Below are 14,816 nucleotides of genomic sequence, written 5' to 3'. Positions count from 1 at the left end.
GTCTGGCCGTTGCCAGAGGCGTCTCCTGCCATTAAACCCCAGCTAATCACTCTCCTGTAGTTCAACCGCACTTGTTCTTTCGTTTCCTGGTGTCAGTCACTTGAGGGATTTTCTGTTTTGCTTTCCTTCAGGAGCTGCAAAGAATCCATCACCCTGACCGTTGTTCAGCCGTATCCCGTGAGTAGATGTTGCAGTCCTTGGGAAGCATATTTGTGGGGGGGAAAGCGCTGACATGATACAGACTAAGTCTTTAATTGGTGTCAAAACTCAACTCTTAAGCCCTCATGGGCAAACATTCATCATGAAAAGCTATTTAAGTCCCCATAAAATTAGATTGGGGGTATGATCGGCCTTGCATTGTATGTCCTCGGTAATCGTTCTTTTTAGGCATCACACAGTAAAGTCATGTGAAACTTAAAGTACACCCTCCTTCAATTCAAAGCTTTCATGTATCCTGGTGGATTTAGAGAGGAAGTAACAGCTAGCTGCTAATAATGCATTGGAAGGACCTCTATAAAAGCAAATGTTTTAGCAAGTGTGTTAACAAAATGCCAAAGAGAACGATATCAGCAGTGATCTAAGAGAAGCGATTTTTAAGACAATGTGGAATCCATTATTCAACAGTAAGAAAGACGACTCACTAGTGGAAACATTGAAGACAGCTGCCAATGTTTCTTTAATACATAAAGAATTAATTAAAAAGAATTAATACATATAATTTTAGTTTTTGGGCGAAAATGAAGTTGGTATCAGATCGTTGAACACTAAACCATCATCACTAAACATCATGTCCCAGTGAAGAACAGTGGAGGAGCCCAGGTACTTCCATTATATAGGATGAGCCTTTATTTGCTTGGAAATCTCCCCCAATCTTATCAAAGGTTGGTTGTTTTCCCCTGATTGCATATGTGAGCTTTTCTAAGAGCAAAGTTGTTGTGTTTTTGTGGGAATTAACAGGAGAACGCCTCTTCTCTCTAAAAAGGAGACGTGGGTTTACAAAGATGCAGCTCAACAAAGCACAATCCTTCTGGAAATATGTTATTTTAAACCAAAAAAACAAAACAAAAAGGGAGGTGTTTTCCCATGAGACCCATGTCTGCGAAATATCGGCATATCAGGAACGCCGCGACTGTGAAGCACGGTGGTGCATGGTGGACTTATCAGCAGAAAACAGCTGAAAAGATGATGTTACATCATCAGACTTCAACTCGAAATACTTTTAAAAGACCCGTCATTCAAACTCAATAAACAAAAGCAGACTTTAGCGTATTACTGCTAAACGTGGATCTACAGGGTATTGATATACTTTTAGTTTTCTTCTTACTTTTTCATATTTCTGGTGCACTTTATCTCAAATATTTTATCCACGTTTTTCAGTGAATAGTGACAGTTTTATCTCATGTATTGTTTTTAATCTGAGACTGGATTCACCTCCTTTTAAAACCCTGGAAAGGGACAGAGGTTTTTTTATTTATTAATGTATAATTATCTATTATTACGTCTTGATATAATAAGCAGTAGAGTTGATTTGAGGGTGTACTTTCATTTTCACTGAAATAAGATCAGTCATGTCTTTTATGAGCTGAAATATAATCAAACTGCTCATCTTCAAATTCTAAAAACCACTTTTTAAATGGTTTGTTTATTGTTTCAAGAAAGTGAATTGAGGTAAAAGTGTTTGATGGTACTTCGAAATGTTAAATGTTGTCGTTTATTTGATAAATCCTGGTGTTATAAAAGCTGTTATTATCTGCTTTTACATGCTTTGTTTTTATCTTCCTCACGCCATCTGTTTGCTTCTTTCTTTCTCTCCTTCCTCTCTCCACCACTTACTATTTTCTTTTTTTGAAACTTTTGTTTTTTCGATGATTTCCTTTCAGTCCCCTAAATCAGCGTTCATCAGTGCAGCCAAAAAAGCCATGCTCAAGTCCAATCCGGTCAAAGTGCGCTTTGCTGAGGAGGTCATCATAAACGGGCAGGTTCCGGTCAGTCCAGCCCCACACACACACACACACACACACACACACACACACACACACACACACACACACACACACACACACACACACACACACACACGCTTATGCATGACCTATATAGGCAATGCCAGATGGTTTCTGCTTAAGACGGTCAGTTCAGTACGTGAATGATGGACAAGACAATCACAGAAATGAATCCCGATGCTCTGTAATGACACATTTCTGTCACATTATGAACGAACCTCAAATTCAAAGAGTGAAAACACTGATGATGCTTCCTTTTTTCTTTCTTTTTTTTTTGGTCTTTTGCAGAATCCGGTGAAGGACAACTCGCTTCTGTTCATGCCAAATGTCCTGAAGGTTTATCTGGAGAACGGGCAGACGAAGTCTTTTCGCTTCGACAGCAGCACCTCCATCAAGGTGTGTGCGTGTGTGTGCGTGTGTTTTTGTGTGTGTGTGTGTATGTGTGTTGCAGGCCTTTAAGGCACAATTCACTATATTAGCAGTCACTGCTGCAGATATGAGGAGGCAGGTTTTCATTTGGATTAGTGTATTTGTTTGTCTTACGAACCCCATTTCGAAACAAAAAATCTTCTGAAATGCAACAAAAATAGAATATGTGATGTGTTGGTTTGAAACTTTATTTAACAGACACCAGTGCAAAGGAAATGAGTTTGAGTCTCTTCCCTAAGCAGCTCTTAAAATGTCAAAAACATAAACAAATGGAAGTGACTCAGTGATGATGCAGCTACCTGCTGCAGTTGTGCAGGAGCAGTCTGGGTCAGTTCCTGCTGAATACCACATTCCAGCTGCTCAACAGTCAGTGGACATCATCGTCTGGTTCTCCTGTGCATGATGCAGGATACATTTTCAGTAGGAGTGAGACAGCAGGAAGGCCAGTCAAACGCACACAGTCCGCGTCTATGAGGCCACACTGTGAGGTGTGCAGTGTGAAGCCTCTGCACAAATAACAGCAGCCTTCCATGCAAGCATACGCCTCAAACTTTCAAATGTTTCTTATTTCCTCAAATTACTTTCATAAAAGGCAAAAGTTTTAATGTCTTGTCACTCACCTGTTTGTTCATTGTACCTGTTTTTAATTTCTGAAGGAATCCCTGTAGTCTCTGACAGATGTGTGCTTTGCTCTTTTGTTTCTCTCCTTCCTGAAATTGGTCGCTTCATTTTAAATTTTCTTGTAGATTTTAAGGACCCCACTTCAAATGATAATGAATAAGAAGAAGAAGGAACATGGTGGATGCTAATCTGGCTATAATTAAATGTCTCTGCATTTCAGTGTCTAAAACAGCTGTAATGTTGCATCAATGCAAAATATGTGGAGATAAATTATGTGAAAAATATATGGAGAGAAAATCGACTCAAACCATTTGTGTGTGCGTACTACTTGATATGTGCGTAGTTCTTGATTTGTGTGTCCGTATTATCTGATTTGTGCGTACTGCTTGATTTGTGCGTATTATTAAATTTCTGTGTGATACTTAGTAGGTACTACTTCAGACCACCTTAGACCACTGTGATCTTCTTGCCTCCCGATTTGACACAGAACAAGTCAACCATCCAGCGGTCGTTGCTTTAAAAAATCTAATTACATTTGTAAGGCTCATAAATGGTATATACGGTAAGGAATTATAGACTATTATAAAGTAAAGGTTTTATAACCATGGGGTGCTGAGATATAGGTAGCTAGGTATCGAGGGAAATAACGCTTGACTCAGATGAAAATTCAGATGACACAGCTTTCCACCAGTCCTTAAACGCACCACGTACGGACGAATCTCTGAGGCTTCTTGGAGGCTTGAAAAGACTCAAAACCATTTATGCGTATGTAACGATTTGTGTGTGTAGGAGGCTTTTTGAATAAGTAATTACGGTATTGTTTTGTCTGTTTTGTTTAAGTTACGCACGCACAAATGTAATAATACGCACAAATCAAGTAGTACGCACAAATCAGATAATACGCACACACAAATGTTTTGAGTCGGTTTTCTCTCCATAATAATACTTTTCCACATATTTGTAGGTAAAAATATAAAAACAGGAGGATGTCTTCAAAGATGGTTGTTGAACTGAATTCAACGTTTTTTTTTTTTTTCAAAGCCGGACTATAACATCTGAAACTTCTGGAAGTCTGTCCTTTAGGTCCACTTATGTGGCTGGATGATGATGTTGAACCATATTTCCCACAGTGAAACACGGTGGCGGGGGTATCATGCTGCGGGCTTGTCTAACTGCCTCAGACTCGGGGAACGTCGTTCAGATGCCTGAGCTCATGAAACATCAGAATTATTCAATATTGGGATGAATAATGTAATATTTTAGGGTTTTCCAGGAAATCTGACTCTTATCAACTAAATCTAACCATCGAGTGTTGGAAGAGTGGAACAATGTTTGCTAAAATTACACTCTAGTTTCCTGTGTTTTATTGATTTATACTGTTTTCTCTCAATATTTTGCACAGAATATTTGTAAAATCGCTGTATGGAGTGTGACTAGTGTTTGTCGGCACACATATTGCTTGCTTTTACTTCGATAGCACCTGAGAAATGCTTTGATTTGCTGACAGATGAATTCCTGATTGAAAAATCCACAGAAACACTGAAAAAGGAAATGGTCCTTCTTTTTTTTCTGCATTCCAGGAAGTTATCCTGACCCTGCAAGAGAAACTGTCAATCAGATGCATCGAGCACTTCTCGCTCATGTTGGAGCAGAGGACTGAGGACTGTGGAAGCAGACTGCATTTGCTGCACGAGCAGGAGATGCTTACTCAGGTAGGAGACGCTTCCTTCATCCTTCCCCTTCCACTTCCTTATAGATCCTTTCCCACTTGACGCTAAACACTTTGCACACATACACACAGATTCCTGCTCAGTATTCAAGCAGCACTTAGACCTCGGTGTCATTTATCAGCTTGAGCGCAGCAGACGGGACAGCTTACATTACACTACCCACACACACACACACACACACACACACACACAGACACCCACCACTGCACAAACAGCACACGTGGCCTCTACCCTCTAATGAGGTTGCAGGATCACAAGAGGACAATTTTAAAATTCACGCCGCACAGTTCAGATGCGAAGCCCTGCATGGGGCAGGAACAATGGCAGGAGAGTGTTTAAGGGTCGTTCTTCTCTGACAGGCTCGATAAACCGCACAGGCTGTGCTACACCCCGGCTTCTCTTTTACTCAAAGATTTATTCAAGAGAGCTGAAGGTTTAAATGAAGAAGAAACACTTGCAGTCTTTCTTCAATTTGGTGCTCAGTCATTTATAAAATATACTTAATAGTTAAAAAACCTTTTTTTTTCCCGAAGTTACTCATGCTAGTGTTTTCAGATTGTAGTGATTTGAATAATGTTGCTTCTGCTGCTGGAAGTGGACAAGTGCTGTCCATGCTTATTTTTTACCTTGCTACATTTTTATTATCATTTATTTTAATGATATAGTAAAAAAGGCAAACTAAGCAAATGTAAGCTAGATTTCTTGTGATATATGAAGCAATGAGAAGAGATTTGAGAGGCAACTGCTGCCCAAATATGCCTGAACAGGACACCAGATCACAAAGTTCCTTGACAGCAAGTTAAAGGAGACATATTATAGCCTTTTCCAAACTTTGACACGACTTCCCAGGGTCTTACTGAAATATCTCTTGCAGAATTTGGTCGAAATTCCACAAAGATACAGTACAAAAGCACCTTTTTCAACCATGACTTGATTGTTCCAGTCAAACACTGCAAAAACTAATTCCTGAGAAAGTAAAAAAATACTTTTTTTTAAGAAAATTTAAAACTATTTTGCTTTTTAAGAATTCTAGTCCTTTTTTTAACCCATTGGCAACGATATATTTGCTTCAAATAAGACAACTTTGACTAGATTTAAGGACTATTAGACTTTCTTCTACAGGGGCTGTTTTTGCAGTTCTGAGTTTCGGGTCCTTTCAAGACTCCAACATAATGCTCTCAAGAAGAGAAAATCGACAGTACAGGGCAAAAGTCATAAGGCATCAATAGTTTTATTCTTTTTTTAAATGTTATGAATATCCACATTTATTCTGGGCTCCACATTACTGCTGCACTTGTCCGGTTGGGCAAGTGAAAGATAAACAGAGCTGCATCCAGCTGACTCTTTGGAATACCGTATATTTTTTCAGTGAATATGGATTGTTTTATTTCACCTGCAAGGAGTTTCTAAACTAAGCTGACATGTAAGATGAATTAAAATTACATTAACATGAAATGATATCAGGATTCACTGCTACCTTGAGTCGGTAGACAGTACAACTTAAACACCTGCCCAGAAGTCGAGGCCAAATTTATTTATACAACCCATACAAAAACAAAGTTGACCAACGGCCTTTAAAATCAAGCAAAAATCATGATTTAAAAGCAGAAAGATACAATAAAAAGCATTGAAGGAACAATCGAGGTAGCAGTACAGTCCAATATTCGTGTGTCATATTGTTCTCAGAATTTAACCCCAAAGAGTAGAAAACTGTTTTTTAACACGACTTGAACCTTTCTAAAATGCAAATATGAAAAGGCAAGCCGTTCCATAGCTTTGGGGCTGCCAGCGCAAAAGTTCACCTCTGCAGTACATCTAGAAGCAGCTGGCTGGTTGAGCAGGTCTGACAGATGAGAAGGTGCCAATCCATTTAAAACTTCAGCAATAAAGTCAGCTATAAAATGTCAGAATCAGTTTGGAATCGGTTGGTTAAAAGGCCAAGAACATCATCGGATCCACAGAGCGCCTGAATGAACCTGGATGAACTCTGTCTTCTTTTCCTTAAGGTTCCCAAAGTTAAGTTTCATCCAAGATTTGAGATCATTGAGACAGTCTAACAAAGGCTGTAACGAGGATTTGTTGGAAGACCCAGTGGGCATATGAACCTGGATAATATCAGTGAAAAGCAAAATTACGCTGCATTGAAAACAGCATGGGGCCCAGAATAGAGCCTTGAGGCGAAACAGTTACGTTAACTGGCCCTCGCCTCTAACTTTGAATGTGTTCACAAGACCAGAAGAAATGTGGCTTACAAAAGGTACAGGTAGTGTCAATATTGTTTTTGAACTTAAGCATGACGCATGTCCCTACTAGACTGTTACTGTTCTGGGAAAGGATGATTACACAATTTATATCTTAAATAGAAAATAGTGCTCAAATTTGAACTCATTTTACACATCTACCTTCTCCAAAACTCTGACATACAACACACCGTACAAATAAAATCAGATACAAAAATCACCATAAAATAAATATGGAATAACAACACTGGCTATACAATAATGCATGGATGGATGAACATAAACTGTACAGACATCTGGTCGGACTTTCCACCTATCAGGAGAAGGAAAGCCTGAGCTGAGGAGTTTTTAGTTTTGATTTGAAGTGTGGAAGAGGGTTGATGTTGCGGAGATCTGGTGGGAATAAGGGAATGTCATAGTTGAAGGGCAGAGTGGCCCTCCCCCCGTAGTACTGAGACGGACAAAAGGAACAGTGAGGTGGAGAGAAAAAGAAGATCTGAGGGAGCGGGTAGGTATGGTATATGAAGGAGATCAGAGAAATAAGGCGGAGCGAGATTGTGAATGGCCTTGAAAGTAAGTTATTGAATTCTGTAAGTGATCGGTAGCCAGTGGAGATCCTTCAGAACGGGAGTAATGTGACAGGAGGATGGAGATATAGTGATGATACATGTTGCAATGCTTGGGGTGCTTTTTGAGGGAGACCGAACAGAAGGGAGTTGCAATAGTCAAGTCGTGAGGTGACAAAACTGTGGCCCAGTATGGCAGCGGTATCAGGACTGAGAGATGGACGCAGGAGATTGATGTGTGAAGATGAAAGTAAGCTGACCGGGTTATGTTGTTAATATGTGATATGAAAGAAAGTCTGTGTCGAGAATGACACCTAGATCCTTAACCTGGAGGGATGGAGGAGTTGTCAATAGAAAGTTGAAAAACTGTTGGATTTGGCTGGAGTTGTTTCGGTACCAATAAGTAACATTTCAGGCAAGTTGCAGGTATATTTCAAGAAGGCCATCAGTAAGGGATGAAGGAGTAAGAGTGGAGTTGGGTTTTGAGGAAATGTAAAGCTGGGTATCATCTGCATAGTAATGAAAGTGAATGTTGTGTTTGTGGGAAATAAAACCAAGTGGGAGTATAAAGTATAAAATGAAGAGCAGGGCCCCTAGGACAGAACCCTGGGGCACACCTGAGGTGACGAGTTTAATGTGTGAGTTGAATAATTTCAAACGAATGAACTGAGCGCGGCCAGAAAGATATGATTTAAACCAAGCGAGGGTGTGTGTGTGATACCAAGAGAGAGAAGTCAGAAAGGATGGAGTGTGAGACGGTATCACAATGACACCCAGATCTGAGGATCAAGTGCAACTCCCCCCCTTAAACAGAGTTGCAACAACTTGGTTAAAATGGGTGCTGTTGTGCTGTATCCACATTGTATGTTCAACTAAGTGTGCCACAGAAATATTAATGATGCGTCAGGAAGTTGTGCCAATGTTTGGAAAAATACGGCTAAGGCGTCTTGACTTCCTGTTAGTGATCATGAATGGCTTCAACTTTAAGCTTCTTTGTTCAAACATCCCAAGAGTTTAATTGGCAGCACTCTCTGGTCGACAACAAACAGTGCAAAAGAATGTGGTAAAACTTTAGTTTTTGTTGTTATTATTTCTAAATTATGTCCTGATATATAAAAAACTAGAATTGAAAAAGGGTGTATGTTCTGTTTCACCTGGCTGTATGTTAACATTTCAAATATTTCTTCGTATATTCATCTCCGTGTTTGTCCATGTCTCTCTTTTACCATCTCTGAAAACTCCAGGTGACCCAGAGACCCGGTTGTGACAAGATGAAGTGTTACTTCAGGATCAGCTTCATGCCCCGGGACCCTGTGGAGCTGCTCCGGAGAGACGCGGTGGCGTTTGAATACCTCTATGTTCAGGTTAGCAACGGAAGCAGACCCACACATTAAAAAGAAAAAAACAAAACCTTAAGTTAAAAAAAGAAACCTACCGCTACCAGACGCAGCTGATTTCTGCTAGATAATAAAATTATTCAGCTTCATGGAAAGTTAATCCTCTCAAGACAAAATCCTTGCTCGCAAATAAAGTTGTCAAACTTATTTATTTATAAAGAACTTGCATGTAAAATACTAAAGTGCTTCCTAATAGGATTACTTTGAGAATCATTCAACCGAAAAAGCCTGAGAGAAGGAAAATAAATCATCCCTTCCGGGTTTACTATTTTTTTCTTTAGTCTTTTATCCGGGATTGGTTGTATTCCTTTTAAACGTTCCCAGGTCTCAAAATGACTCTGGGATTCTTCTGTAACTTTGCTTTGTGTGTCGCTGCAGAGTTGCAACGACGTGGTCTTAGAGCGCTTCGGCCCGGAGCTGAAATACGATGCTGCGCTGCGATTGGCTGCTCTCCAGATGTACATCCTCTCCATGACGACCAGACAGAGCCAGAAGGTCTCCCTTAAATATATACAGTAAGTTTACCTTTGACACCCTCCCAAACAAGACTGGAAACGCTACATCCCTTAGAGTTATACCATTAAAGTGGACATTGTATGTGGAAAATCCCTTTTTCTGTACTTGAAAGCATTTATTTGAGTGTTTGAATTCACTACCAATACAAAACTCTAAAGATGTGTCATTCAGAGAGCTGTGCAGATTTGCAGGGAACTGTGACGTCACAGACCCAGATCTGAAGAGGATTCTCATGTTCATCTTCACCCATAATGCTGCATTTGCTTTACTTTAAAGTGGGTAGCACAAAGCTTTACACTAGGCCTGTGTTGATATGTCTAAAGATCGATTTTTTTTTTATTTTTTTTTGGGGGGGGGGTTATTTTATTTTATTTATTTATGTTTTTTTGTTTTTTTTATGTTTCATGTTTCAACTTTTGGTTATTTTTTTGTTTATCCGCAAAAAAGGAATGTTTTGTTGGACACGAGAATAACTGGTGCCATGTTTTTGCCTTTAAATATGTTTAAAGGTATGAAAACATTAAAGTGTTAGGTTATAATTGCATAAATTGTCTATATTTCATTACTTTATAAACTGTCTTGGGGTTACATTTGCGAAAAATGCTAAAAACCAAAATAGACCGAAAATGGAACAAATAAAAACGGAATGTGGGAAAAAATAAAACCGATTTCATCCGTCTCTGTTTCCTCCCTGGATCTGTTTGGTAATTCTGCCCCACATGATGTTTTTGAAAGCAGTTCTATCAGCATTCTGGGAGCTGATTGGTCCTTACAGCATCATGAGCTGACAATACTTGCTGTTTAATCTCAATATAATACTAGTAGTAATATTTTGCATAACTACAGTCATATAATTCATGCAACAGCTCAAAAAACAGTTTTAATAACACTAACCCAAATCAATATCGGAATCGAATCGAATCAAATCTTGATAATCGATTCTGAATCTTAAGAAGAAAAACCGTCTGCAACAACCAGAGCAGTAAAGACATGGTTGAAAAGAAAGATTTGTAATGTATCCTTGTTGTATAATAACCAAAGTATGTACGGATGGCCTTCCGTTGAAATCAGTCTCCTCTCAACAGAAAGGAGTGGGGTTTGTCGCTTTTCCTGCCTCCGATTGTGCTGTCCAGCATGAAGGAGAAAAACATCAAGAAGGCTCTGACACACATCCTCAAAACCAACCAGAACCTCGTGCCTCCAGGGAAAAAAGTAAGCGTTTGTCTCTTTGTCTTTCTTTACCCTTGTTAATAAACTTTTGACGCCCACACATGCGCATAATTACACTGATCCTGTGCCTTCCCGTCACCTTTTCCCAAAATAGCCGGGCTGCCCAACCTGGTAGAGGTTCTCACCCTTGTCAACCTGAGATCCCACGCTGAGCTAGACCTTGAATGCTAATGCGAATAACAAGCATAATGCGTTGTCAAAGTTTGTGCATAATGAGATATTCATATTCACGCACACATGCCCCAGTCAAAAGCAAGTAATCCAACTTGGGATGAACTTTGGAGTCCTTTGTGAACCTTTAAAAACGATGGAAGCACCTGGTCGTTCCCTGACACCCACACTGACTTTGACAAGTGCAAATGATGCCGGTGAGTCAGAGTTGGATAAAGTGTAATCATGTAAAGCCACTTGTGGTCTCCCGATGATGGTTTGGTAGATGAGCCGTTCTTAATCTGTCGATGGAATTTTAAAAAGTGTTTATTGCATGCTGAGGTGGTTCCTTCTTAAGCAGCACATTATCTCTCTGCACAGTTAAACGAACAAACAGCAAGGCTGCAAAATGTAAAAGGAGCTGCTTCTTATTCAATAAAATAAATCCAAAAACAAGCAAATTAAAGATCCTGCAGTTGTTCAAACTTGATGACCCTTCACAACTATTCATTTCCACATAAATACAACCTGAAGTTTCATCCTAAAAAGGAGTAAAGAGAACCCATGTTAAGAATTGAGGCTAAAATATTAAACTCATTCATCCAATCGATTCATTGAATGGAATGAGGAAGCAACCTCTAATGAGGCGTCATCAAATCTAAAGCAGACAGCTGGGTCCAGTCGTCACCCTGATGGTCTGAATCATCTGATCCCAGCTTTAATATTCCTATAGTTGGCTTAGAATGTGGTTATTAGTGAACCTCCCTGAGCAACAGATGCTTCACTGGTGTTCCCGCTCCACGACACGCCATTTGGGATGTGTTTAGTTGACGCTCGCCCGGCAGTCGCCCTGCCTTCATCAGACGCTTTATTTCTCCAGTTGGTCGTTTGCCCGTCCAGAGGCAGTTTCCTCTGCAGCCGCTGGTGATTCTGCAAGGTGATTAAATAGATGAGACAACCAGGACAAGAGTCCAGAGCTACTTTGGATGGGCTCTGCCACGATGAAATTTCTGAAAACCAATCAAACAGTACTTGAAATGAAAATGAAAAAGCTTGTTTGAGCTGCTTTAAATGCAGCACAACCGTCTCGCATCAGAAACTACACACCTTTTCTACTCAGACATTAAATATACTCTTAAGGTCAACGTTTTGGATCATTTATTTAAACTGATTGTTTCTGTAGAACCTTTGAGAAACATGGGAGGATATTTTAGTCATACTCACCCAGAAATATAAGAAGTTTAGAGCCGTCATACAGGACTGCATCTTTTTTTGTCCGAAAAAACAACTTAAGACTAATAGATGAGCCTCAAAAGTACCAGTGATGAAATAAGGACAAACATGCATTCATCTTGGCCGAACGTTTCTTTCCTCCAGGAGAGTCATATTTAATATCATGATACAACTCAGTTGAGTAATTTAGAATTGAGACTGAGCGTAATATAAAGTGCAATGTTTATTAAAAGTAACAATGAACAGACATATTGACTGTAAATCGTGACTACGTGCTGAATGATGTCTTGTGTCAGGTTTACGCCGGGCGTGTGACATACGCTTAATACTATGAAGTGCTCTTTTAAAGCGGTAGTGTACTTGTTATTCTGGAAATGAATTCCCCGCTCTCTGAGCCGGGAAGCATGCACTCAAGTGGAATGTTTGCAGCATCACTCATCTGCAGGAACATTTGTCACGCTCCTCGTTCAGTTACATCCAGTCAATGCAGCTTCAGGCCGCGGATGAAGGACTTCAGATCAGGTTAAACTCTGTGTTTACTGAGAAATCTGCATTCACTGTGGTGATTGTGATCTGGTTTATTCTACTTTCTATAGAAATACATACTATAGGTGAAAAAAACGAATGCATTGTTCCTTCAAATAGATGCAAATGAGTGAAGATTTGAAGAATTACAGCGACCAAATGTCTGGAGAAGCACACACATCCTGGCAAAACGGCCATCAAAAGTGCTTCATAACAACTCTTATGACACGATAGCAAACATCTGTCTTGACACTCTTCTAAAATCACACCCATGGGAACAAAACTTTATGTAGGCAGAATATTGCTCACATATTTATAGCACACAGATCCATCGTTGGCAACTGCAGTTGCAGGGGGTGACACAGCTTTGTACTGTCTGTGTCAACTTATATTAAATATCAACCAGCTTACTTGTAGAGTAATTTACGAAGGTTTACGTCACTCTCCAACTCCACACACACACACACACACTGTTATGTTCAGTTATCTTCCTGAAAGACGGTCAAACACATGGTTTCCTGTATGATATAAAATGGTTTTGAAAGGAAGAGAGATGTGGGGAAATTTAGAGACACTGAAATGTCAGAGATAGTTGAAGAAATATGTTGACAAGACACTTCTATTTCAAATCTTGTTAAATCTACAATTAGTGATATTTTTAGAGAGTACTGTTTAGGCCCTGGCAGCGTTTATATTTCAAATAAAGCTCTGTAACTGTGTAAAACATGAAAACGTGGCCCTGAGTTCAGGATTTTCGACCACAGGTGATGTGAAGTGTAAAAAAAAGAAAAGAAAAAGAAAATGGAAAAGAGATAAAGTAAAAAAAAGTGCTGCATTGGAGCAGCTCTGGAGATTCCGGTCAGATTTAAATGATATTACGACGTATTATGGAAAATCAGTGGTCCATATCAAGATGGCTTGAGTGCTTTACTTCCAGACATTAGAGGACAAGCGTTTCTGTTCAGGTTGAAGTGATTCCATTTCCGAATGCTTGCTAATGTGTTTCCCCCCCCTCTCTCTGTGCAGCTGACTGCTTTGCAGGCCAAGGTGCATTACCTGAGGTACCTCAGTGAGCTCAAACTTTATGGAGGGAGGGAGTTCAAATCAATACTTTTGGTAAGGGATTAGTTCCAGAGATGATTTGTGAGAGTTTTTAATGGCTGAATTGTTTCCTTTTCACTGCCTCGTGTCCTGCTGTTCACAGCAAGGGGAGAAACAAACCGATGTGACGCTCTTAGTGGGGCCGCGATACGGAATCAGTCATGTCATCAACATGCGGACCAACCTGGTCGCCCTATTGGCCGACTTCAGCCACGTCAACCGCATTGAGATCCTCACGGAAGATGAGACCAACGTCCGGCTGGAGCTCCACGTTTTAGATGTCAGGGTGAGCATCATTCTTACACTTTATTTAATGTTTAGTATCAGTCTGTCAGGTGATTTTCATTTTTCTTTCATTTTATTGTTCTGGTTGGCTTGACTTCTTGTACCTTTTTTTTTTTTTTTCCCATTAAGTTTTTATTTATGGTGGCAACATCATGCAGAAGCTCTGGTGAGAAATAAAAACAAAACAAAAAAACCCAACTTGAAACGATGTGCCTAACAAAGCAAATGCGTTTAGAAAAGATTGATATTTGAAGGATTTTGCTGGTTCTCTTGGAGTCCAACGAGGAGATTCCTCTTTTAAAATCATGCACAACATGTAGACAATTCTACGGACCCCATTTATTGGAAATCAGCAAGAAAAAAAAATTGAATAAATACATCTGCATTTAAAGGAAAAAAAAACTTCTTGTACCTTTCTTCATCCATCCTTGCTTCCTTCCCTCCTTCTGCCTTTGCTTTTACAGCCCATCACACTGATCATGGAGTCAAGCGATGCAATGAACCTTGCTTGTCTAACAGCAGGCTACTATCGCCTCCTGGTGGACTCCAGGAGATCTATTTTCAACATGGCCCATTGCAATAACACAGGAGGCGACGATGCAGGTGAATTAACGCTATAATATTAATTAAAAGTGAATGTATGTCATCCCTATATTACTTTTGCAAATCATTGGATAAAAAATGCAAACTAAACAGCTTTACTTTTGTTGGGAAGGTTGTGTTCACAAGTTGTACCTGTCATTGTACCTGCAATAAAATACCATTAAAAAGCTCTTGAGCATTCTGAAAG

General features: G+C 39.7%; 1 protein-coding gene across 7 annotated transcripts in view; it reads left to right on the top strand.

Annotated features, from left to right (window-relative positions):
• LOC133425070 (FERM and PDZ domain-containing protein 4-like) overlaps window positions 1–14,816 on the top strand; it is a 94,039-nt gene that overhangs the window by 72,703 nt on the left and 6,520 nt on the right. For all 7 annotated transcript variants that reach the window (XM_061715731.1, XM_061715735.1, XM_061715736.1 and 4 more), the window contains exons 5-14: window positions 132–177; window positions 1,881–1,985; window positions 2,292–2,399; window positions 4,634–4,765; window positions 8,834–8,953; window positions 9,365–9,501; window positions 10,588–10,714; window positions 13,667–13,756; window positions 13,845–14,027; window positions 14,491–14,629. In XM_061715731.1, the coding sequence (XP_061571715.1) occupies window positions 132–177; window positions 1,881–1,985; window positions 2,292–2,399; window positions 4,634–4,765; window positions 8,834–8,953; window positions 9,365–9,501; window positions 10,588–10,714; window positions 13,667–13,756; window positions 13,845–14,027; window positions 14,491–14,629 (1,187 nt within the window). The remainder of the gene's footprint in view (window positions 1–131; window positions 178–1,880; window positions 1,986–2,291; window positions 2,400–4,633; window positions 4,766–8,833; window positions 8,954–9,364; window positions 9,502–10,587; window positions 10,715–13,666; window positions 13,757–13,844; window positions 14,028–14,490; window positions 14,630–14,816) is intronic.

Source organism: Cololabis saira, chromosome 24 (assembly GCF_033807715.1).
Source record: "Cololabis saira isolate AMF1-May2022 chromosome 24, fColSai1.1, whole genome shotgun sequence".
Lineage (NCBI taxonomy): Eukaryota > Metazoa > Chordata > Actinopteri > Beloniformes > Belonidae > Cololabis > Cololabis saira.
This window is presented reverse-complemented; position numbering and strand designations above follow the sequence as displayed.